At 48.9% G+C, this 26,766-nt stretch overlaps 1 protein-coding gene across 2 annotated transcripts in view; it reads left to right on the forward strand.

The window, feature by feature from the left end:
- LOC138516916 (E3 ubiquitin-protein ligase TRIM39-like) overlaps positions 1-26,766 on the forward strand; it is a 164,456-nt gene that overhangs the window by 77,308 nt on the left and 60,382 nt on the right. For both annotated transcript variants that reach the window (XM_069632374.1, XM_069632375.1), the window contains exon 4: positions 10,043-10,065. In XM_069632374.1, the coding sequence (XP_069488475.1) occupies positions 10,043-10,065 (23 nt within the window). The remainder of the gene's footprint in view (positions 1-10,042; positions 10,066-26,766) is intronic.

The following is a 26,766-nucleotide window of genomic DNA, read 5'->3' on the forward strand; positions in this document are numbered from 1 at the left end:
ATCATGGATACAAAACATTGGTCTTAATCAAAGTAAAAAAAGATTGAAGATGTTTTGGGAGGATTGGAAATTATTTGTTCTAGGTATAGCCGATGGTTGAAGTAGTCGTGAGCGATTGGGAGCAGTGCTAATTATGTTTTAATGTTCCAATAATTCTACTTTCAAAAGAAACCGTTCAGGGATGGTCTTGTTTTAAATCAAAGCATCGGCAGAATTTGAAACTTGCGCTTTCAGTGCACTTCACGGTCCCTTAAAAAGCAGACGCAATGGTTTGGGGGTGTGTATTGCGCATGGGAGGGTGCGCGGTGATGGGGTTTGTGGGGAGTGGGGGCAGGCCAGCAGGGAACATAGTTCCACTACTTCAGGTTGGCTTAACTCCCTTCCCCCAACACCCCAAGGCCCTGAGTCAGGAACAAAATATCACAAGATTCCTGAAAAGCTAAAAACCCTCCTCTTTAAGGAACGATACCCTGGACATGATCTAATTTGTCTCGTCTCTCATGTTGTCTTCTAGTGTTGAAGTTACCCGGCACCTCGATGCCTGCAGGTTTTCGGCGCTTTATACAAGTAAACAAATAAATAAAAAATTAAAAAATTATATTTCATTCACATTCCAGTTATCTCTCATAAACATTCACCTTGCGCACAGCTACAGGAGGACACATCAACACATTTTAGACCTACCCTTCTCACCGTTTGTGAACTTTCTAATGTCGCAACTGCTGCTTTTACTCAGGGCTGACAATGAATGGCTCAGCTTTACCATTCCTGAAAGCTTTGCATACAGATGTCCTCACATAGAGACTCATGGGAGTCAGGCCTCATTCCAAGTTTGGTGGTATTCTGCCAGTAAATCTGGCGGGATAGCACTAAACGGTATTACCGTTACCAGCACTTGATCTGGCGCCAGATTACGAGTGCCGGTAAATGCAGTTACTCCTCATTCCATGGAGTCCTGTAGGACTCCATGGGGGGGAGTTTCCAGTTACATCGGTGCCGGTAATATCAGACTTTCTCCAGCATGGGGTCTGGCATGGATTCACATGCTCATGAATATTCCCTGTTGTCAGGCTGGGAATGCTCAGTAAAGAAAAAAATCAGTTTGTTTCATTTCTGAACTGTCTTTCTCCTAACAACCAATCACTGAGCTATGGGTCATACTACCCCCAGCCAATGACTGCCCTCTACCTAAGCCCCTCCTCTGGCAGCCATCTTCAGATTTTTTACCGCACGTTCAACTGTTGGGAGTCCTCGTGTTTAGCTCTCGAGCTTTTACTGCGTTTCTTTGCTTTTTGGAAGTGTTTTTTGCTTTTTGCAAGAGTTTTGTGCAATCGAGCCTTGTGCTCCATCGATCATCTGTCCAATTTAACAGGAACACGTATTTCGGATTCTTCAGCGCCGCTCAAGGGCGAATTTCATCGGGTTTCATCATGGAGGCTTCCAGAAGATTCTTCAGGCCTACGCCACGTGGACCATGTCGGAGAAGTTGAAGGATTCAGCACCCTTGTTCAGGATTTGCTCCGACTGTAGTTTACAGAATGTCTTCTCGGACGACAAGCATTCCCAATGCCTTTACTGCCTGTACCCAACGCACAAGGAATAAGATTGTGCATTTTGTCAGGAGATGGTACCCTGCACACTGAAGGATCGGCATAGGCAGCTCAAGGAATGACTGCAGGCCAAGGCTGTTGCACCGGGTGAGTCCCGTGAGCATGCCTCCCTTGTTCCTAAGAAAGCTGAGTGGTCTTCTAAGACCTTAGAGCCCCTCCCACAGGGGCCCAACATAAGACTAAGCACTGCAAGTCCACTGCCACCAGGAGTTCCGTTGCGATGGGCTCCTCAGCAGGCAGGGGGCGATTACGGCGTCTCCAGCGACTTCAACCATCAGCCAACGCTCGGGTTCTTCGTACAAGAGGAAATTGGACCATCCGGGCAAACTTAAGGAGAAGCCCAAGACTGCACTGCTGGAGAAGGCCAAGGGGGAGCAGGGCTCTGACCCTCCCGCTAAGGAGAAGTCCTCAGGATTGTCCAAGGGCAAGCAGGACAAGGGACCGGTCCAGTCCATGAATGTCCAGGTACATCTGACGAAGGCCCAGCCTTCCATCGAAGGGGTAGTGGCGTCCCTCACAAAGGCCACCGTGGCGGAGCTGCAGGACACACCACCGAAGGTGAAAGTGTCCCTCCCCCCCAGGAGAGAGTTCACTTTTCAGCCCATTGAGAAGACGCCGGAGAATATGATGCCAGTCATTTTGCCGAAAACTGTCCCTGCTGGTTGCGGAGAAAGGGGGGGAGGTCCAGTAGTTGTGCAGGGCTTGGATATCTCCTATGAGGAGAAGCTTACTTGCCTCCGGACCATCCAGGAGGAGGTGCACGTCAGGAACGAGCCCTACGACGGGGGTTCCGGCGACGAAGATGAGGATACTGTCGACGAGGAACAGCAGCAGCCTGCCCCAGGCGCTGCATCTGCCTCCTTCCCAGTCGCCCCATCCGCCTCAACAGCCTCCTGGAGATATCTCAGTGGACATTCTCTCAGCATTGCATACTCTGATCTCAGAGATACGGGCGAGGATGCCCATTATGCCGGTGGCACCACCCGTGGCGCCGATTCCGGCAGGGGAACCACCGGCCAAGAAAAGGAAGATACTTCCTCCACCTCTGTGCCTCCCTTAGCCACCCTCTCCCCCCGAGGGATGAGACAGACCCAGACACGGCGACGACGGGCACTGGCACAGACGAGGCGTAGAGAAAGACAGTCCTTTTGATGCCACTGTTGGATGACATTTGGGACGAGGGCTTGTCTCTCATGAAGAACCCTTCCACTGCCCCTGCAAGGAGGGATTGTTGCGAGAAGTACAGGTGCCCGTTCTGCGCCCAAGTGCCTCTGGTCTCAACCGTCCCCGGACTCTATGGTCTCGGCAGCAGCCAAGAAGAAGTCTTCGGGCTCTTCTTCGCTGGTGGCCTCCACCCCTCCCGACAGTGAGGGGAAGAAGTTAGATGTCATGGGATGGCGAGTTATATCCTCAGAGGTGACTACCATCAAGGCCGCCAACGCTCTGGCCATCGTCACACCCAACGACCGAGAGCTTTGGTTCAAGATCGCTTCCATTCTGGATTTTCTCCCCGACGACAAGAGGTTGGAAGCGTTGGAGGTTCTGCAGGAAGGCGAGGTGGCGTCGGACCACGCCATCACGGGGGCCACGTACATCGCCAACGCGAGCTTCCGCCAAAGGGGCAACATCGTTTGCCTTCGGTGTCGGGGCTGGTTTAAGGCCACCAATTTTCGTCAAGAAGTTCAGTCGAGGATGTTGGACATGCCCTTCGACAGGGACAATCTTTTCTGGAAGGCTGTAGATGATTTGCTTCTATCCCAGTGGCATGACCAGTACTAGCCTCCATTAAGTTGATGACGACACTTCGTAATATTTCTTCATTTAACATTTCTTTTGAATGCCTTGTCCTGAAGAAGACGTGTATCATTCATCACTGACTAGATCCATCTAACCATCTAAACTACCGATATAAAGATCTATTGGGAGAAGACCTTGGTTCTACTGCGTTAGTGTTCTACTAAAGTTGTAGTTGTCTCATTTGAGTTGTAGTTGACTGTTGCACCTCATTTTGTCATGATTTTCAGTCCTTTTGCACTGTAATTTCAGTTTGCTATGAACCTTTGCATTTTTGTGATTTTAATTTGCTTCGATGTATCAAATCTGATATGATTTCTAGTTTTTGGATATTCTAGTGATCTATTGTAATTTCCTACTGTTTACAGACTTGATAGTTTCAAGTCTCTTATGAAGTGTTTTCAATTTCTTGGAAGACAATCTAATGTTTTCACTAAAGTAAAAAATCTTTTTACTTATGTATTTTTTTTGAAAATCATATTAACTATCATTTTACTATCATTTTAAGTCATAACATTAAATGGCATATGCAAACTTGAATCTCCTGGCTTAATTATAACAAAACCCCACCCACCCCCAGTCCGAGTTCATGTGTATAATCCATCTAGCGAGTTCATTCAGAGTGTTTCCACGCATGTTCGGTTGTTACTTCTGCACACCAATGTTTCAGGCCCCGCTTTGAAGGACTTTCATTTAGTTTCGTTCCCTGTGGCTCTTCTCTTCTGTGGGGAGAACCCCCCTACCCCGGCGTTGTTTCACTGGGCCAACCATCCATATTTTTCAAAAAAGGGGAGCCATGGTTCAATGTTTGTCTTGGATTCATCTATTAGGTGTGTAAGGAACTCCATATCATAAATGGTTCATACTTTAGTGACCCACTCCTTTTCCCCAGGCATACGGGGACCTTTCCATTTCTGTGCCAGATAACACCTGGCCGCCACCAGCATGGTCTGTAACATGTGGTCTTGAGTTCCTCCGTGTCCATCTCCCAGGTCAATTCCAAAGAGGAGGAGGAGCCAGGGGCATAGGGATCTCTCCACTTCATCAACCCCCCCCCTTAACCTAGGATAGTACCTCCCCCCAATATGTCTGGACTGTTGGGCATTTCCACCACATATGTATATAGTCACCTTTTGTTTTCTTGCATTTCCAACAATGTGGATCGTAGCCCTCCCTCATTCTCGCTATCCTCTGCAGGGGATAGTGCCATCTGTGTATTTCCTTGAGAGCCTGGTGCCGAAACTGGAGCAAGGCTGTGGTGCGGTTCGCTCTCCTGCACATTTTAGACAATCTCTCCTCATCTATTACCTCCCCCAGATCCTTCCCCCATTGTGTGCGTGCTGGTGGAGGTTCCCTCAGAGCTGAGAACAAGAGAAGCCTGTAAAGGCGAGATATCACCCCCCCTAGTAGAAATGAGGAGCTTCTCAAATTCGGTTAGGTCCCTTCTAATGGTGTCACCCCATGAGGGCTCAGTAAGAACTCCTTTGAGCTGGAGGTAGCGGAATGGTGACAGTGTGTCCAGCCCCAGAGCCTCTTCCAAATCTTTCAGGGGTAGGAACGAGCCCCCCACCCAAAGATGGCCAGTCCTGCTAAAACCGGCTTCATACCATTTTTGAAATGCAGCTGGCTCCGCTATCTTATCTATGAAGGAGGGGAGGGGGGCCAGACGCAGCTCAGCGGGGAGGGCCAGGTCGTAAACCAGCGATAATAGACCCCCTCCCTCCATAGGGACCACAACACTTTCAGGATTGGGTGGTTCAGGACCCTTCTGGGGATGCTCTTTCTTGGAACCCGCAGCCATTCCTCCCGGGTGACAAGAACCTTGTTGTCCATGGCTACCCATTGCTTTTCCGTTCCTGGGGTAAAGTGATCAATCAACACCCTTAGCTGGAAGGCCCTATGGTATGTCTCCAAGTCCGGGTATCCCACCTGCTGTCCTCCTCTGGTCTGGTGAGCACTTCATAAGAGATCCTGTGTTTTTTGCCGGACCAGAGGAAGTTCAAGAGGACTCGTTTTATTTCCCCAAAGAATGTCTTGGGCACCTGCACTGGGAGCATTTGGAATAGGAATAGGAATTTGGGTAGATTCGCCATCTTCACCAGGTTGACTTCTTATGTATTTTTAGCATTGACTGATATTCTGATTACATGTAGGTTGCCTCTATCTAGTGTATCACAGCCTCTTTCCACGCGATTCCCTTCACTTGGAGAGAGTCTTTTTGCCTTTTGGCATTGACCGTATACTAGATTTATACCATGAACATATGGCATTTGATTTATTTCTTTGCCTTTGCACCTCTTCATTAATGCGAAAGCCTGATATGCAATACGGCTAGAAATTATGTTCAGATCAATGTGTTTTTAATCGTTTTGATGTTAATACATTTTGATAATTATATGTTTGGTGTTACGCTCTGATTTCACTTTCCTCTCAGCAATTCATTGTAAATCTGTTCTACATTATTATACTATACTGTTTGTGGACTTCCGCGTGACACCATTTTTCTGTACTTTATCTCTTTAGTTTCCCCTGTGTCTGCGCGATGATTCGCTTCAAGCCATCAAGACAGACCCTTGGATAGTTCGTGCTTTGGGCACGCTTCAGCAGCGACGGCCCTCCTTTCGGACCTCAGGCAGCAAGTCCCAAGGATCCTCCAAAGGTTTCGGCAGGGGTTCCTCTTCCTACCGCCAACCCTCCTGCTCTTCGGCCCAGGAAATACACAGGGGCTGTGGCAAGAATTTCGGAGGAGGATTTCATCGCCGCCAGGGTCCCCAAGGTGGCCCTTCCACGTCCAAACAGGATTGAACCAGCCGTGGCGTCAGGCTCCCGCCAGTGCACCCCGTTGGGAGGCTGCTGGCGAACTTCGTCCGCTTGTGGAAGACCATCTCCACCGACCAATGGGTGCTGGATGCTCTCGCCCACGGACATACTCTGGACTTTCAACAGAAGTGTCTCCCAATACCACCGGTGGCCCGGCAGGAAAACCACGTCCCTCAGCTGCTGCTGGAGGTGAGGGCCATGCTAAAGAAAGGCGCGATGGAGCTCGTCCCAAAGAGGCTCCGGGGCTCTGGATTGTACTCAAGGTACTTCCTTGTGAAACAAAAGACTGGAGGCTGGAGGAGGCCCATACTAGACCTCCGTTGGTTAAACAAATACATCAAGCCCCGAAAGTTCCGGATGGTAACTCTTCAGCATGTGCTCGGACAGCTCGAAGAGGGAGACTTCTGACATCGCTGGACTTGGAGAATGTTTACTTCCACATACCCATTCACAAGGGACACCTTAAGTTTCTGCGATTCGTGGTTCAGGGGACGCATTACCAATTCCAGACCCTTCCCTTCGGATTGAAGACAGCGCCAAGGGTCTTCACCAAGTGCCTGGCGCTGGTGGCGATGCATCTGCGGCTACAGGGGATCCACGTCTACCCCTATTTGGATGACTGGCTCATCCGGGCCAGCTCAAGGGACATCACTGTCGTTCACACGGCGAAGACCGTCCGCCTACTGACTGATCTGGGGTTCTCGGTGAACTATGCAAAGACCTGCTTGAGGAAAGGATAGCGGCCATTTTGGGCATGGTGACCCGGCTGTTTGTATTTGTATTTATTTTATTTGTATAGCGCACCAGGCCCAGGAGCATCTGGGCGCATATCTTACAGAGTTGTCAATGAAGGTCGCCACGGTGAGAACCATCAAGTCTCTGCTCAGCATGATGTCGTCATGCATACCTCATCCGACTGTGCAGGCTACGGATGCGTTCACTACAGGAGTTCCTCGACGACCGTTGGATACAAGTGTCGGGAAGCTCCAAGGACAAGATTGCGCTTGACGAGCGCTTTCGTAGTGCGATAAGGTGGTGGTGGAGTTCACGCACATCTGTCCGAAGGCGCAGATTTCCAGACCTCACCGCACCAGGAGACGGTCACGACGGACGCCTCTCTGGAAGGTTGGGGAGTTCACACCGGAGAGAAGCCTGTGGCTGACGGAGGAGAAGACGTTGCACATCAATGTGCTGGAGTTGCGAGCAGTGTTTTGGGCCCTCAGGTCCTTCCTTCCGTACATCAAGGGCAAAGTGGTGCGTGTGTTCACGGACAATACCATCACAATGTTTTACATCAGGAAGCAGTGGGGCACTAGATCCCCGGTGCTCTCCAAAGAAGCGTAGGATCTTTGCCACTTGGCTGTACCCCACGGGATGTTCCTCATCCCGTTTCAACTGGCAGGAGTGAAGAACACAGTTGCTGACTTTCACATCAGGGAGCTGCGCTCTTGCCACGTATGGGAGCTTCGGCAGGACAAGTGGATTGCATGTTGCGACGATGTGGCAATCCGCAGATCGATCTGTTTGCGACGAACCACAAGTGCCAGAGGTTCGCCAGCAGGTTTCCCCAGCCGGGGAGCATGTGGGACGCATTCTCATTCCCCTGGGACGGCCTGGTTCTGTATGCGTTCCCTCCGTTGCTGTTGCTTCTTCGACTCATCAATCAACTCAGACAGTCCTGGTGCAGGATGATCCTCGTCGCACCAGCGTGGCCGAGACAAATATGGTACCCGGACCTTCTCAGCATGTCCGTGTCCCCTGCAGTCAAGCTTCTAGTGGTCGCAGATCTTCTCGCCAGAGAAGGAGGCGCAATTCTGCACCACGACCCAGGATCGCTGATCCTGAAGGCCTGGCTCCTGCAGCGTTAGTTCAGATGCTACGATCTGCTACGGACTTAAATGGAAGAGGTTTGCCGTTTGGTGCCGTTCGCAGAAGATCAATCCTCTTAAGAGTCACGGCTCCACAGGTACTGCCGTATTTGCTGTCGCTAGCCAAAGGAGGACTGGCCATGCCTCCATCAAGGTTCATCTGGCGGCTATCTCCTGCTACACCAGATCTCTGGGATGGTCATTGTTGTGGTCACGCCATCTGGTTAAGGAGTTCATCAAAGGACTCTTCCGTTCGTTCCCACTGGTGATGGCCCCGGCGTGGGAACTCAAGGTGGTGCTCAATTTCGAACCTGTGAATACATTTCCGCTGAAGTTTTTGTCGTGGAAGACAGTGTTCTTTGAGGCCATCACCTCTGCACGATGGGTGGGAGAGATTCAGGCCCTATCCTGTAAGCCACCTTACTTGACTTTTCAAGACGCGAGGGTGGTGCTGCGGGTGCCCCCCTCCTTCATGCCCATGGTGCCGTCGGACCATCATCTAAACGAGCCCTTAGTGTTACCTGTGTTTTTTCCGACACCTTCGTTGCTGGCTGAAAGGACTTTGCACTCGCTGGATGTGGCAAGAGCGCTGAAGTTCTATGCGGTCTACACGAATAGTTTCCGGAAGACGTTGCACCTTTTTGTGAACTTTGGCTTTGTGACCCATTGGCAGGCCCTCTCCAAGGCTTCCATTTCCAGGTGGCTCTCTGGCTGCATCACCCATTGTCACCAGTTGGCAAACCAACGGTTGCCTGGCCGTCCGAGAGCCCATTCCAAGAGAGCGATTGCCGCTACTACGGCGTTCCTGTCTGATGGGCCCCTGCTGGACATCTGCAGGGCTGTTACGTGGAGGTCAACGCACACCTTCACAAGGTTCACTGCGTCGACAGGGATTCCAGAGAAGAGTCCAGAGTTGGCCAATCAGTGCTGCGCGACCTGTTTGCTTGAAGGTGAGCCTGGTGAGGAGGTAAGAGATGTTTATGTTGAGCCTTGCCACCTCCCGTGGTTGTGCATGTGTGTACTGCTATGTATTCTTTATTCATGAGCATGCAAATCCATGCCAGACCCCATGCTGGAGAAGGAACAAGTTATTTACCTGTAACTGTTGTTCTCCTGCATGTGTCTGACATGGATGCACATGCAAACCCTCCCTCTTACCCCTCTGCAGCTCTTCTCTTGGTCCTACTGCCACTTTACGTGCTACCAAATCTGAAGATGGCTGCCAGAATTGGGGCTTAGGTAGAGGGCAGTCATTGGCTGGGGGCAGTATGACCCAGAGCTCAGTGATTGGTTGTTAGGAGAAAGACAGTTCAGAAATTAAACTGAAACTGATTTTTTTCTTTAATGAGGATTCCCAGCCTGACAACTGGGAATATTCATGAGCATGTGAATCCAGCCAGATCCCATGCTGGAGAACAACAGTTACAGGTAACTCTGAGTTGGCTGGTGTGGTAACGTGTCGGTAAGCGAATTGTTGGCACTTTGACACTGCACCGGCTAACTCCTAATGAGGCCCGATTGGAGAGACGCATGTTTGGTTATATCCTCTTAACTGTTACTTCTATAAGTATTCAAGATGTAATGTGTTCCAGTCTGCCATCCGTCCTAAATCAGTAATATATGGTGTATTGCATACAGGGGTTACAGCATTGTCCCCCAATGTAAGGTATCTATCTGAACAGTTCAAATACAAGGGCACATAGGAGTTGTCAGGGATAATTGCAGATATGTTTTAGTCTTGATGTTTTGGGGAGATTTGTGCCATGTTAGAAAATGCTAACTTCCAGAGCAAGTACATTCTAAACCTACAATTCGTGTGCTTCTCCATGTAAAGTTATTAAAATATTTTCAAACTTGTACTGATTGGAGAATTTGCCTTTTTATGGCTGAACCTCCACAGGAGTTTGTGCATGTGAGAACTTATCTTTTTCATTTCTCTCTGTTTTGCAGGACATCAGAAGGACCCTGAGCAGGTAACATTAGTTAAATTCCAAATAGCTCATCTGGTGAAAACATTTTAGAGGATGGTGCAGATGGGCAACCTGTTAGATTAGACGTCAGCATGAATGAGTCTGCACCTCTCTGTAGGTCAGCAGAAGTCAGCCAACAAGATTTGTAAAGTGGGGGGTCATAGCCCTTAACCAAAATCAGTGACCACCTCCCCCTAGGATTTCGATTCCAATTATGTATTTGGCACAAACACAAATAATTTCCATGAAACATACTTCTAATGTACACATAGCAGAAAATACACTGAACCTCTCAATACAAAGTAAAATATATGTTTATAAACTGTGTCATGATCATTAATAATCTTTTTTTTAAACTAAGTTATTGTTCCTGATTCCTGTCTGACAATTCCCTCCACTCTACCCCTCATCACCTTTGTTTCTCGCTGATTCATTTGGTAGTCTGCTATGATGGAGACAATCTCGATGATGTGGTGAATAGTATGGCCATCTTTAAATAGTGAACTCCACTTCTGTTATTAATGTGCTTGCTGCTGTTGTGGAAATCCTGAATGAAAAATTTGTTAACAAGTATACTTTGTCATGGCTGGGAGGGAAATCAATAGATAACCAGAGACAGATTCTTGGTTGCCTTAATCTCCAGCAGTGGACTTGGGAGGTCTGGGGGAGGGAGACCACAATTATCTCATACCATGTTGCCCTATTCTTCTCAGAGGCATTCTCCCTTTCCTCACCTTCCCCCAGAAACTCAATGGGCCTCATTACGAGGTCGGCGGTAAGGGGTTAATGGCGCCAGTAAGGATGCCGGTGCCGTTAACCCATTACCGCCGCATTCCGAGGTCCTTTAGCGGGCCTGTTATTAGCTCTCTCCCCATTCCTATTGAGCCCTATGGGAATGGGGATGGCTTCCCTGAATGGGGAAATACCGGGTCCTCCAAGGTTGGAACGACCCGGTAAGTCCCCATTCAGGGAACCCGGACCCGAGTTTGGAGGCAGCCGTGGTGAAAATAGCACCATGGCGGCCTCCAAACTCGTTTTGAGGCCCAATGTCTCCAGCGCTCTGGTCCTCTCTAGGCTGGACTACTGCAAGAGCCTCTTCCTCAATCTGCCTAAATCCTCCCTTCGCCCCCTTCAACTAATCCAGAATATTACTGCAAGATTTATCCTTGCCCTCAAACAGGGACTTCATCTCGCCAGCCCTACAATCTCTCCATTCGCTACCGGTTGCTGCAAGCATGAAATTCAAAACCCTCTGCATCACCCACAAGGCTTTCTGGGGCCTGACACCCCGCTAAATCCAACTCTCCCTAAATACCCCCCTGCTACAGCCCTTCTGTCTTCTAGCTCCAACTCTGCTGATCAGACACTTTTCCAAGCAGATAGTGGGGGTAGATCTCTCTCTCTTCCGCAGGTGCCTCCCTCTGGAATGGCCTTACTGCCCCAATCAAACTTGAGGCAGATCTCCTTAAGTTCTGGTAGCTTTTCAAGACCTACCTTTGCTCTTCCTCCTTCCCTCTCCCCCTCCTCTGCTATTTATCCTCTCTGCCTCATTGACGGACTGCCTGCTTCCTTCAGATTCATACAGGGCACCAGGCCATCCTTGATCATTCTACCCCAGCACTTGGTCTCCCCTGATTTCCCCCCCCCCTCCCTTCCTGCATTTGCCCTACCGGGCTCCCTCTCCCTGATGTTGATGTAGATATGGTGTGCTTACAATGTCCTGTGCTGTCTGTAAAATGTTTAAATCTTTATCAAGTGTGTTCAACCTGTTTTGTATACCCTTAGGAATTGCTACTGCCATCGATAGACATACACCTCTTCTCTTTTGTAACCTTTGTAAACCTCCCATAATGTTCCCACTAAAATTACTATGCCCTTATCAAATTTAAAACCTTCTCAGTTGCTTTATGTATAGCATCTTAAAATATTTTGGCTTAGAACCAAATAGCAGGTGGGAGTTTTGCCCTCCAACCCTCCACCCATAAGAAACTTGAGAACCTTGGGAACAGGGGTACTGACATGTCTGTGGGGTCTTTATTTTGGCCGATTCGCGGAAGTAGTGTCCCAGGCATCAATTGGCATCCAAAGGAAGATGGTAAACCTGGGACCTGCATCACAAATTTGGTGGTAGGTTTGGGGGCTACCACCGGCTTTGGACAGGATACCCTCTACACGAACAAGACTAGGCACTCTGGAACCACTATAGTAGTGATTTCTTGCAGTATAAAAGCATATAAACATGCCATAATGTTATTGAAGTCAAAGGTAAATCAGTCCATACTGAAGGCACTGATGGTGATAATGTTATTTCATAGAGCAGTCATCCCCATTGAATGAAAGGAACATTTTGAAGCCTGTTCCTAGCTATGTTGCCCTTCTAGTATACATGTCAGGATACGTTACAACATATTATCAATGTCCGATTAACTTCATCTCTTCATGGTACATGATGCTCACTCATTAAAACTTTATACATTAAATATAAATAATGTATGGACGAAATATCCCTTGAACTGTTTTAAAATTCTAATTCAGTTTGACATAATCTGAACACATTTTACAGTGTGAGGTGTTTAATCTCCATGTGAAGTAACACGTGGTGTGCATTGTTTCCTTCAGGGTCATGATGATGTACGATTTGTGTGCCATATAGCAGGAATTGTGGGGCTTTGAAGAGCTGGAGTCCATGTATCTCTATTTTATATTAACAGGGATTGTATGCTTCTTGCTTAACGCCTATACTGAGTGTTCAGTTTGTCTATAGTAACAGGGATTGTATGCAGTTCCCTTTGCTCCTATAATGAGTGTTCAATTTGCCTATAGTAATGGGGATTGTATGCTTCTGCATTAGCTCCTACGATGTGTGTTCAGTTTGTCTACAGTAACAGGGATTGTATGCTGTTTCTTTGGCTACTATGATGTGTGGTCAGTTTGTCTCGAGAAACAGGGATTGTATGCTGTTTCCTTAGCTCCTACGATGTGTGTTCACTTTGTGTATAATAACAGGAATTGTATGCTGTTTCCTTAGCTACTATGATGTGTGTTCAGTTTGTCTACAGTAACAGGGATTGTTTGCTTCTGCATTACCTCCCACAATGTGTGTTCAGTTGGTCTACAGTAACATGGATTGTATGCTTCTGTATTAGCTCCGACAAATGTTTGTCTACAGTGACCGGAATTGTATGCTGTTTCCTTAGCTCCTACGATGTGTGTTCAGTTTGTCTACAGTAATAGGGATTGTATGCTTCTGCGTTAGCTCCTACGATGTGTGTTCAGTGTGTCTACCGTAACAGGGATTGTATGCCGTTTCCTTAGCTACTATGATGTGTGTTCAGTTTCTCTACAGTAACAGGGATTGTATGCTGTTTCCTTAGCTACTATGACGTGTGTTCAGTTTGTCTACCGTAACAGGGATTGTATGCTGTTTCCTTAGCTACTATGATATGTGTTCAGTTTGTCTACAGTAACAGGGATTGTATGCTGTTTCCTTAGCTACTATGACGTGTGTTCAGTTTGTCTACAGTAACAGGGATTGTATGCTGTTTCCTTAGCTACTATGACGTTTGTTCAGTTTGTCTACAGTAACAGGTATTGTATGCTGTTTCCTTAGCTACTATGACGTGTGTTCAGTTTGTCTACAGTAACAGGTATTGTATGCTGTTTCCTTAGCTACTATGACGTGTGTTCAGTTTGTCTACAGTAACAGGGATTGTATGCTGTTTCCTTAGCTACTATGACGTGTGTTCAGTTTGTCTACAGTAACAGGGATTGTATGCTGTTTCCTTAGCTACTATGATGTGTGTTCAGTTTATCTACAGTAACAGGGATTGTTTGCTTCTGCATTACCTCCCACAATGTGTGTTCAGTTGGTCTACAGTAACAGGGATTGTATGATTCTGTATTAGCTCCGACAAATGTTTGTCTACAGTGACCCGGATTGTATGCTGTTTCCTTAGCTCCTACGATGTGTGTTCAGTTTGTCTACAGTAATAGGGATTGTATGCTTCTGCGTTAGCTCTTACGATGTGTGTTCAGTTTGTCTACAGAAACAGGGTTTGTATGCTTCTGCATTAGCTCCTACGATGTGTGTTCAGTGTGTCTACAGTAACGGATTGCATGCTGTTTCCTTAGTTACTATGATGTGTGTTCAATTTGTCTACAGTAACAGGGATAGTGTGCTTCTGCATTAGCTCCTACGATGTGTGCTCAGTTTGTCTACAGTAACTGATTGCATGCTGTTTCCTTAGCTGCTATGATGTGTGCTCAGTTTGTCTACAGTAACAGGGAATGCATGATGTTTCCTTAGCTGCTATGATGTGTGTTCAGTTTGTCTATAATAACAGGAATTGTATGCTGTTTCTTTAGTTCCTATAATATGTGTTGTGTTTGTCTGTAGTAACAGGGAATGCATGCTTTTCTCATGCTCTCCTATGATGCGTGTTCAGTTTGTCTGTAGCAACAGGGATTGTATGCTGTTCCCTTAGCTCCTCTGATGCGTATTTATTTTGTATATAGTAACCAGGAATTAATGCTTCTCCCTTAGATCCCATGATGCATGTTCAGTTGGTCTATAGTATCAACCCCAAAAGCAATTGAGACTCATTAGTCTTATTGCAAATCGACAAAGCAAGACATTTATTCCACAAGTTTGCAAACTGAATAAACGGACAGCAACCCACTAGTCCGCCATCCAATCCAACTCACCTTCCCCTTTCATCCAAACATGGGCTGGCCCCTTCAGTTGTACATCTCTTCCGTTTGACCTTTCCAAACTCCCCTGACATCACAATTATATTCTTATTGTTTATCACATGAATCTGTCCTTGATATCCATCTGGATCCTTCTCCCCTTCTGGGTTGGTCGCTCTGGTCTGAAGATATCTGGTCTCCAACCTCCTCACACGATGGGCATTGAGCCACCGCCTCAAGGCGTATTTCGAGCAATGAATAAGAGCCCATTGTCCTGTCTAGTCTGAATTGGCTGGCTCCAAGATGGAGGTGCAAGTGGCCTTCACCCAGTGCCCCCGAGACCTCCTGAGAGCGCTGTCTCAGCAGTCCTACAGCGCATCCGTGAACAGAGGAGTTTCTGGGGCTGGGATAAGTACTACAAATGCCAATAGGTGAGTTTTCCCTATCCAATTTCCATAATAATTTAAAGAAAAATAATAAACACTCTGCCCTTATTCACATTACGGAATTATACTTCAGGTATTCAAATATTATCCAGACGCCTCCCATATTTTCATTTACCTTCCTGCATGTGCATTGTCATTGTGCGCCCAAATGGTGAATGTTACAACTCAAATCATATCTCCATCCCATGGGTGTCCTCACGTTCAGACCCCCTCCGCTTTTGCACTTCCCGTGCAACTATTCCAACTAGACGTCAACTCACTGGTTTTTCCCTTGCACAAGGAATTCTGTTCATTTCTGTTCTATGGTCCAATCCTGCTGTTCATTTGCGCAGGTAAGCCATCTATCACTACCAGCATTATTAACTGCAATAGATGCAATCCTCAGCATGAATTTCAAAAGTGCTACCAATTTCTTCTGCAGCAGTACAGTTTCCTGCTGTATTTCTAGACGGGCAAAGGAGGGGCTGAGGTTAGGGGCCACCAGAAGAGGAGGCGAGCGGGGGGTCCATTGTTAATCACCACTGCTCTTTAATGGTGTCAACATCTCATACAACACCACGATAATCCTGCTAAAATGAGGGAAAATAATATGTGACACACTATGATGGTAATGTAAGGTTTCTCAGTCACTGCCTGATTCACTGCACAAATGACATCTGCTGCACCACACCTCTTCACTGATCGATGAGCTACCTCAAGCGCCTGCATTTCCTTGTTATAAACAGTTTCTAAAACCTAAAAGCTGTTATCCACGTCTTTTACATGCTTCCTCCACCTTTTCCAAATCATCAAACCTATAGGTCCGCAATTTGGGCATCCCTTCAAGAATTCAACATATATCTTTACCATCCTCTTCTCGATAGCTGACCAGAAACCTGTAAATTGCTTGGACCTGTATGAATAGTAAAATGCACATCTGACGCTGGTGAAGCAATCAATTTTGCACAACGATACTTGCCCCGAAACGTCCTTCGTCCTGGTAGACTATATCAAACCCCTTGCCCTTCCCAGCATGCCCTTTTACACACAAGTACAATTTGCCCATCTCATACCTTACTCAAATAGTGCAATGGTGGAGGCTGTAAAGGTCATAACTCCCAGTTGGTCCCAAGACTAAACCATAGGTCTGGAGTAATTCCCGGGGCAGAGATCTGCCTACGGTCCGAGCAGTATCCTGCTGGCTAGTGCGCATTGTCTTCTGATCGGCCCATATACTGTGAATGAGCATTCCTCTTCTTTGCATTACCAGCCGCTGTACTTCCAAAAATTCCTCGACTGCCACAATCTTTCTTGTATTCCAGAATCATGCTTCAACAGTCTAGTCCAACTATTGTGCAGCACATCTTCTTAGATCGACATCAGCGGGGCATTGAGGTAATCTTGTACCTCCCTTACACGCCATGTCCCATTCAAAATGTCTTCCAGCTTCCATTCCGCCCTCGATCAATCTGTGTAGAGCCCCTTTTACCCCCTGGGATACTATTACGATAATGAGTAGTCCCCTCAAATGCAGACAAAGAAACAAACCGTTGCATTCTATACCATTTAGCTATAATTACCATTTCCCGGATTTGACACCAAATTATGCCATAGTCGTTGATTCTACACCTGAGTGTATTTAAGAAATTCTTCTTTCTGATGCTTGTGGATCTGCTTACAATCACATGCTGTGCATATAGTCTGACATCTAGTGGTAATCGCGGAGTGGTACATCTTTTTTTTGGAGATCGAAAGGGACGTCAACATGGGCGTGACTGTAACACTATCCCTAACGTGACTTGTAGTGTACCAAAAATCCTTCACGCATGGAGGTCCCACCAGATTGTTTTTTTCCACCAACCTTGGTTGCTTATGCGTAGCTCGTAAGAGTTTATATTGCTAGATCTATTTCCACAGCCTACGGTCATTTAGTCAACTTCCACAACCTTCTAGACAACTGTATCGTGGGTTTCCTGCCGCCGCCGACTACATATACAACTGCTCGCCGACTGTTGACCACAGGGCCACGGCCCTCAGGCCTGGCATTTACAGTACGGAGAGTCTGGCCCTGTTTCTTTCTTCTCTCTGAGAATGCATTTCCTTCACCCCTCTCCTTCTCTTCTTGGTCTGGCTGCCGCTAACCTCTGCTATAGAGAGGACTCCTTATAAAATCTGCCTGCTTGTAACAGAAAATCGCTGATGCAATACGTTTTTTTGTTGTGACCATGACGAGCGCTCGTGTAAGGCCTGTAAACTCTTTAGGTCTAAGACTCTGAAAGACAGGCGGACTAAGAGGTGGATGGACGAAAAGCTTTCTCCTGCTTGCGCTTCGGCAAGGAATCTGTCGGCAGCCATGGCTCAGATTCGGAAGCCGTCGCCCATTCTGCAGAGCCAACATGCTCCCATGTGCCAGTCCCTGACCCTGATAAGCAGGCCGTTGGCACTCTTATGGGTAAGTCGCACCCCGTCAACAAAGGCACCCATGCACCATGTGTACTAAGCACACAACCCCTAAGGCCTCTTCAACGGGGTCGTCGAAGAAGTCCTCCATGCCCGTAGAGCCACTGACAATTTCGATGGTGCCTTCCGAACCTCACGGTTCGCGCCCTCACCGCCCTGCCGTCGACCTGCCATCCAAAGACGATCAAATATGAAGGACTCAATGGTGTCCCCACCGAGGCAGCATCTTCAGGTATGCCGAAACCCTCTACGCCGTCATTACAGACTCTTCGAGGGGATTGGGTCCTCCGACGTATTCCATATCTATGACAGGTAATGTCCACAGCTGTGCTGCTTCGGAAAATCTTTGGCGTCTGCATCCTGCGTCGATGACGTTGATGCGCCGTCCCCGAGGACCTCCTCCGACGGCCGACGTCACCCGATGTGATAAGTAGGACGCACGACGCCCATAGCCTCAGTTCCGTTTTTTCCGCGGACGTGTTCGCTTCGTGAATCTCTGTACGCCTCGACTCGTTGGAGTTGCTGTTTTCTATTCTCGGTTCGTTGAACCTGTTCGGTTGGTTGTGAAGACCTGTTTGTGGCGATGTCTTTCTCATCTTCGACCCCGTGTCCGGGCTTCAAGAACTGCGGGGACTGTGGGTCCAAGATGTCGGTCACGGACTCGCACGACACCTGCCTCTGGTGCCTCGGGGAGGCCCACGATACAGACGACTGTGTTGACTGCCAGTCGCTCACTGCGAAGGCCTTGCGGGAACGCAAGAAGAAGCTGTCGGTAGGCCGGGTGTCTAAGCCCCGGAAGTCGAGGTCTGCGGGGCTTTCGACGGATGACTCGAGGGGTGACTCTCCGCGTCGTCGTCGGAAGTCCAGTGGGTCTCCTTCCAGGAGTCGGTCTCGCCACTCCTCTGCCTCTTCTAGGCATTCCAGGAAGCGCCGGCATAGGTCGCCTTCCCCATCCTCTTCCGTGGACTCCGCCCGTCGGCGGGTTGCTTATCCCTCCATGCAAGTGACACCGGAGGAATGGGCTTCCTTCGGGAAGCAGATGCAAGCGATTCTAGAATCGCAGGGCACCGGTCCGTCCACGCCTCCGAGTGGGGTCGGTCGGCACCGGTCGAGAGACACCGCCCGTATGCCTTCGGGCTCGGGTGGTCGGCACGGCTCGCGGGAGAGGTCCAGCTCGGACAAGGGTAGCCGTTCTCGCTATGCCCGTTCCAGGTCCCGGTCCTCGACGCGCTCGAGACCGCATGATCCTGTGCCGTCTTCGAAGAAGACGTCGACGCCTGTGGCGCCGAGGTCGTCGACGATTTCTCTCGAGGTTCTGTCTTCGAGGGGGTCGTCGACGCTGTCGGCGCCCAGGTTGTCGAGAGACACGCTCCGAGCTCCGGCTTCAAGGACTGTGTCGACGCCGCAGATGCTGGAGGCGTTGCAGCTGACGTCGACGCCGATTCGCTCGACGTCAACGCCTTTTCTGTCCACGCCGGCGCCGACTCGTTCGGCGCCCTCCACGCCTTTCGAGGTGATGGTGTCGGAGGGGCCCAGTGGCACGGGGTTTGCCCCTAAAAAGGCTATGCCTAAGGTCCGGCACTGCTTTGGTCCGCAGAGGTCTTCCTCTCCCCACCTGGAGTACATTTCAGAGGGTGATGAAGGCTCTGATGGCGGCCTGGTTCCGGTTACGGTTCCAGATGACCTTATCTCGGGCCATAGTCCGTTTGATGACCTGAGACAGTCACTGCATGATGCCAGTGGACTGGACACCTCTCCGGAGGTGGAGTTTTGTCGGCCGGAGCCTGGCACTCGTGCCGATTCGTCATATCGGCACCTTATGTCTCGGGTTACCGAGTACTTGGGTTGGTCAGCTCCCCCAGGGGAGTTCGTTCAGGATGATCTCACGGGCATCCTTGATCTCGGTCCACCCACTGACCCGGTTTTGCCTTTTCATATGGCTCTGCAGAGAAGGGTGGCGGCGGCTTGGACTGCTCCGGAGAGTCTCCCGGCAGTGGGCAAGTCTTTGTCGCGAAAATACCGTCCAGCCAGTAGCGACCCCTGCTACTTGTCTAGGCAACCCACCCCGGAGAGTTTGATGGTGCAGGCGGCTATGGCCCCGGCAAAGCAGGCGTCGTATCCTACCATCCCTCCGGATAGGGATGTTACGCTCACCTGGTGTCCACGGGGGCGTCGATCTGAACTGGGCTGTTGTTACCTCTTCCAGCGACACACGGGGCGCCGAAATGATGGACTGGACCGGACCACCCAGCTTAGCTTGTTTTGCCCGTATGGATATTCTTCTGTAATGGAGAAAAGGGAATTAGCCACCTGCGGGGACTGGGCACCAACCCCACCTTCCCCACTCCTGCGATCTCTTCCCACAAATTACTTCCGAACTCTTGCTATGTTCTCACCTGATAGTTTGGAAAGATGAGCTCTCCATCCTGCCTCGAGCGCTGGGGCGCGTAGATGACCAGTTACTTCACTGGTGTGGGATGTTGGAGAGTTGCAGATTGGTATTGACTCCGTAAGGAAATAGTTTGAAAAAGAGTTCAAAAACGTCTGGCCTTCACTCTGTCCAAATTCCCTAGTTTGCCTTAATAGTTCTTGAGAAGAGTTCCAAGTGGCAACCAGTAAGATGCAGGTAAGTGTTTATGGATTCTGTTCAGTTCGATAATGAGGACCTGGTCTAACCTGTGACCCTTTCCTTTTGCAGGCGCTGAATCGGTGGAGGTTCCGGTGATTGCGGCCTCAGGCAGTAACCAGGTAAGTCTGTAGCGGAATTCGTTTTCCCCTACTTGCGCTTTTGTGTTGCTTTAGTTTCCCCTTTGGGGCCGGGGTACGGCGGAGAAGCTGTGGAGGCCGTGCCGACCCGAGATGAGGTAAGTACTCCCTGTGGTATCAGGTAAGTCCTGGGGATTGCCTTTATTGTCTGGGAATGCTCCCTTGCTCACCTTATTGTCTTTATTTCCACAGGTATTGGAGAGCGGCCGCTGGATGCTGAAAAGCGCGATGGAATGCGGAGGATTGCTTCAGGTGAGTTCCCACGCGGCGCTGCAGGATGCGAAGCGGTGTGCGTCTGATGATTTCTTCCTTCTAGGTCAGAGCCAAGAAGATTCAGAATTCAGGTAAGGATTGCAGGTAAAACTCCGGTTCTAACCTTCCCTCTGCTTTCTTTCAGGTTTTCAGGAGCTCCGGCATCCAGGGGGCGTGGCTGAAGACTGGAGCTGCTGCAGGCACAGTGAGCGTTACGCTGCAGGTGCAGAATAACGCGAAGCATGGGTTGCTGTCAGGGCGTGGTTTAAATAGCCTTGGAAGTAGTTCCAGGTAAGTATCCTTCCGCGGCCCCACCCGAGTAAAAAATAGTTCCTAGGGAAAAATAGTCCCTCCTAGGCCTCATTTGACTTCTGGTCACTGGGAGCATGGTCTGCCTCAGGTAAGTTAGCAGCATGGTCTGCTTCAGGTAAGTCCTTGACCATGAGCCTGGCGCCCATGGCGCCAGGACTGATTCTGAACTTATGAGCCTGGCGCCAGGACTGCACCCATATAGCCCCTAATTGGGGTTCATGGTCTTGCATTAAATGGCATGATGCCTGCTTCCGGGGTAGCTGGGCCAAACCTGGTTTCCCGGGGGCAGGCATCGTGACAGCACTCCCCCTCAAGGCCCCTCCTAAAGTCGTTCTTCCTCTGGGCTTTGGTTTGTTAGGGAACTCCCAGTGGAATTTCTTCACCAATTGGGGTGCGTGCACATGGTCACTACTTTCCCAGAACCTTTCTTGGGTCCGTATCCTTTCCAATCGATTAGGTAAAAGAGTTTTGACCTAACCCTCTTGGAGTCCAAGATGTCTTTAACTTCAAATTCAGGTTCCCCGTCAATGAGGATGGGATCTGGTGGTTTGGTTAATCTAGTTCCTGGTTGGACTGGTTTCAAGAGAGAGACATGGAAAACGGGATGAATTCGCATATGGGCGGGCAGGTCCAACTTGACGGCCACTGGATTGATAATGGTCTTGATCGAGTAGGGTCCCAAATATCTAGGATTAAAGGTTCGTGTTCCCTTGAGTGGGATGTGTTTAGTAGATAGCCATACTTGGTCTCCTATCTGGTATTGTGGTGCTTCTCTCCTAAGTTGATCAGCGTTTTTCTTGTATTTATCCTTAGCTCTCTGTAAATGTTCTGTTGCTTCCTTGAAGGTTTGTGTAATGACGGTGTGGAGATGGTCTACTGCAGGCATCTCCAAACGTTGGGGCGAATCCAAGTCCGAGGTTCGAGGATGATGTCCATATATAGTATAAAAGAGGCTGTGTCCAGTTCCTGAGTGTACTGAATTATTGTACGCATATTCAGCGATCCATAAGATGTCTTTCCAATTGCTCTCAGACTGATGTAGCATACAACGCAGGTACTGTTCAAGAGTCTGATTGGTCCTCTCAGTTTGACCATCGGTCTGGAGGTGGTGACTAGTTGAAAGCCTAACATCTATTTGTGCCAGTTGGCAACATTTTCTCCAGAAGTGTGAGATGAATTGACTCCCTCGGTCGGAAATTAACACGGATGGGAAGCCGTGTAGGCGAACAATGTTTTCAAGGAACTCCTTGGCCAGGGCTGCAGCTGAAGGTATCCCTTTTAATGGAATAAAGTGGGTCATTTTAGAAAAAAAATCCACAATAATTAGGATAGTGTTGAAACCATAGCACGGGGGTAAGTCCGTGATAAAGTCTAATGACAAAGTGTGCCAAGGAATCGGTGGGATGTCCATAGGTTGTAATAGACCAGATGGTCTTCTTTTTTGACTCTTGTTTTGGGCACAAATGCCACAAGATAGGACAAACGACTTAATGTCCTTTCGCCAGGTGGGCCACCAAAATTGTTTCTTGATTTTAACTTCCGTTTTTGTAATACCAGGATGCCCCTCCATTAACGTGTCATGGTAACGAGAGACGACTAGCTCTTGTAGTTCCTTTTGTGGCAGAAATGGACGTCCTCAGTAATATGGTAGCTCATTGGTGACGGAGAAGTCTGGGCCTTTCTTAGCCCAGTCTTGTAAGGCAAGAGGATCAAAGAGTTGTCGGATAATTCCTTGAATGTCTTCCAGCGTCTGTACAGATGTTATGCCAAGAATTCGCTGTTCAGGAATTATAGGTACGGGTTCCAGGGTCACTTCTGCTTCTCCCATCCCTATTCGGGATAAGGCGTCTGCTTTACCATTCTTACAACCGGGCCGATAGGTTATTACAAAATCAAATTTGGCGAAGAATAGTGCCCACGGAGTTGGCGAGAAGACTGGGCCTTAGCTGTCTTTAGATATTGTAAATTTCGGTGATCGGTGATGACTGTAATGGTATGTCTGGCTCTGAGTAGATAATGCCGCCAAGCCTTGAAGGCGGACTTGATAGCTAACAGTTCCTTATCAGTAATGGCATAGTTTAATTCAGGAATCGAGAACTTTTTTGACCAAAAGGCTACTGGGTGAATCTGGTTAGTTTTGGGGTCCTTTTGAGAGAGGACGGCTCCCATTGCCAAGCTGGATGCATCAGTCTCCACAATGTACGGGAGTTCAGGACGTGGGTGCCTTAGGACTGGTGCAGATGTGAATTTAGCCTTTAGCTCTTGAAAGGCGCTTTCCGCTTCGTCTGTCCACATAAAGCGTTTATTTTTTCGTAAGAGTTCCATAATGGGATGAACAATATGCGAAAAGTCTGGGATAAACCTGCGGTAAAAGTTGGCAAAGCCGAGCATGCTTTGCACACCTTTGACAGAACTTGGCGAAGGCCATTTGAGAATTGCATCCACCTTTCGTGTATCCATCCTGATTCCTCTCGGGGTTAGGATAAATCCTAGGAATTCCACTTCGGTGGTGTGAAAAACACATTTTTCCAATTTGGCATAAAGTTTGTGCTGGCATAATTTTTCTAAAACTGCTCGGACGTGTTTGATATGATCAGATTCTGATGAAGAATATACTAGGATGTCATCAATATAAACGACAATGCAAACATCGATGAGTTCTCTAAGGACATCGTTCATGAAGACCTGGAAGGCTGCTGGTGCATTGCACAGTCCGAAAGGCATCACCTGGTACTCAAAATAGTCCGTACTTAGTGCGAAAAGCTGTTTTCCATTTGTCGCCCTGTTTGACACGTACCAAATGATATGCCCCCCGGAGGTCGAGTTTAGTATAAATGCAAGCTTCTTTCACTTGGTCTAGTAATTCTGGGATCAAAGGCAACGGGTACCGATTTTTAATGGTTATCTGGTTCAGTGCGCGATAGTCTATGCATGTTCTGAGGTCACCTTCTTTTTTGGGCACGAAGAACAAAGCGGATGATGCAGGGGACTTAGACGGGCGAATAAAACCATTAGCAAGGTACTGGTCCAGGTATTGGCGTAGGTGAAGGTTTTCGGGCTCCGTAAGGGCATAGATTCTGCTGCAAGGGGGTTGTGCGCCTGGGATGAGATCTATTTGGCAATCATACGATCTGTGCGGAGGTAAGTTGTTTGCCTGTTCTTTTTGGAAGACATCTTGAAACTTTTGATATTCCGCAGGTAATTGCATGGCAGCTGGGGTTACAGAAGCCAGGGCTGTGCTCTGAGATTTCCTGGGGTAACAGGTGTGCGCACATTCTGGGAAGGTGATTCTCTTCTCAGACCAATCAATGCAGGGATTATGTTTTTCCAACCAAGGTATCCCCAGTATTACTTGGAACTGCGGGGCCTTGATTAAATCAAACACCAAAGCCTCTCGGTGCCAATCCTGTGCCAGCAATGTCATCTCTGTGGTGGAGTGAGTAACGGGACCAGAGGCAATTTTCGTTCCATCAACTGTGGTGATGACATCTAAGGTGGTTTTTTGGGCGAGAGGTAGGTTCATCCTGGAAGCCAATTCACGGTCCACGTAGTTTCCTATGGCTCTGCTATCAACGTATGCTTTTACCGCATGCATCCGAGATGGCTGTTCTGGATCTACGAGGACCATTGGAATGATGAAATGCGAGGTCTGAGTGTCCTTCTTTAAGCTCGGCAAGCGGACCTCTACGCTTCAAATTCCCTAGGTTGCCTTAATAGTTCTTGAGAAGAGTTCCAAGTGGCAAACAGTAAGAGGCAGGTAAGTGTTTATGGATTCTGTTCAGTTCGATAATGAGGACCTGGTCTAACCTGTGACCCTTTCCTTTTGCAGGCGCTGAATCGGTGGAGGTTCCGGTGATTGCGGCCTCAGGCAGTAACCAGGTAAGTCTGTAGCGGAATTTGTTTTCCCCTACTTGCGCTTTTGTGTTGCTTTAGTTTCCCATTTGGGGCCGGGGTACGGCGGAAAAGCTGTTGAGGCCGCGCCGACCCGAGATGAGGTAAGTACTCCCTGTGGTATCAGGTAAGTGCTGGGGATTGCCTTTATTGTCTGGGAATGCTCCCTTGCTCACCTTATTGTCTTTATTTCCACAGGTGTTGGAGAGCGGCCGCTGGATGCTGAAAAGCGCAATGGAATGCGGAGGATTGCTTCAGGTGAGTTCCCGCGCGGTGCTGCAGGATGCGAAACGGCGCGCGTCTGATGATTTCTTCCTTCTAGGTCAGAGCCAAGAAGATTCAGGATTCAGGTAAGGATTGCAGGTAAAACTCCGGTTCTAACCTTCCCTCTGCTTTCTTTCAGGTTTTCAGGAGCTCCGGCATCCAGGCGGGCGTGGCTGAAGAGGAGCTGCTGCAGGCACAGTGAGCGTTACGCTGCAGGTGCAGAATAACGCGAAGCATGGGTTGCTGTCAGGGCGTGGTTTAAATAGCCTTGGAAGTAGTTCCAGGTAAGTATCCTTCCGCGGCCCCACCCGAGTCAAAAATATTTCCTAGGGAAAAATAGTCCCTCCTAGGCCTCATTTGACTTCTGGTCACTGGCAGCATGGTCTGCCTCAGGTAAGTTAGCAGCATGGTCTGCTTCAGGTAAGTCCTTGACCATGAGCCTGCCGCCCATGGCGCCAGGACTGCACCCAAATAGCCCCTAATTGGGGTTCATGGGCTTGCATTAAATGGCATGATGCCTGCTTCCGGGGTAGCTGGGCCAAACCTGGTTTCCCGGGGGAAGGCATCGTGACAAGGGACGACAAACGTTTTGACGGCTGGGCGAAGAAAGTGTTTTCTTCGGGGGGGTATGGTGCTTCAGGCGGCCAACTCCATATGTGCCTTGTCTCGTTTCACACACACTCTGTGGAACTGTGTTGCATTAGCGGCTGAACATATTCCCGAAGGGGACGAACGGGATGGTTTCCTTGCTATGGTTCAGGATGGCAAGGATGCCATGTGTGAGGCCGTTCAGTCGGGTTTGGACTTGGCGGATTATGTCAGCGGGTCCATGGCGGCGAGCACCGTAATGCGCAGGTTTGCGTGGTTGCGGAAGTCTGGGTTCGCTCCTGATGTGCAGTCCCAGCTCCTCAACATGCCTTTTGACGGTGAACACCTTTTTGGCAGCAAGGCTGACGAGAGCCTTGAGAGGTTGCAGACCTCCAAAGCTGCAGCAAAATCGTTGGGTGCTGCAGTTCCCCAACCTCCGCGTTTTCGTCCTAGGGGACACCAATGGAGGGGAGGTTCCTTTCGCTATTACTCGTCCTTCAATAAAGCGAGAGGTGCCAGCAGTCAAATAGGCCATCGTAAGAGTGCCAGAGGTGGAAACAGAGTTACTTGAGGTGCCAAGGCCGCTCGGGCAGTTGCCTCTTTGCCCTCAGGCAACGCCGCAGCCTCTACCACTCAGTCATGAGGCCAGGTCCCATGGTTCGCCGGTTGGGGGAAGGCTGGCGCAGCATCTTGTAGAGTGGCAAGCCATTACTTCGGATGTGTGGGTTCTGGAGATCATAACCCACGGCTACTGTCTTCCTTTTCGGCAGAGGCCTCACGACAAACCACCAGGGAACCTCTTTTTGAAGAGTCCGGATCCGCTCCTTGCGCAGGAAATTCAAGCCCTGCTGGAGAAAGGCGCCATAGAACTGGTGCCTGTAGCGGAGAGGAACAAGGGATGGTATTCCCCTTATTTTTTGATTTCAAAGAAAGACGGGGGATTGAGACCCATCATGGACTTGCACGGTTTGAACAAACTCCTCAGGAAGGACAAGTTCAAGATGGTGACTCGTTCTCAAGTCCTCCAGGCCCTTCAACTTCAGGACTGGGTGGTGTC

This window comes from Ambystoma mexicanum, chromosome 6q, assembly GCF_040938575.1.
Source record: "Ambystoma mexicanum isolate Mex_15411 chromosome 6q, UKY_AmexF1_1, whole genome shotgun sequence".
In the NCBI taxonomy this organism is placed as follows: Eukaryota; Metazoa; Chordata; class Amphibia; order Caudata; family Ambystomatidae; genus Ambystoma; species Ambystoma mexicanum.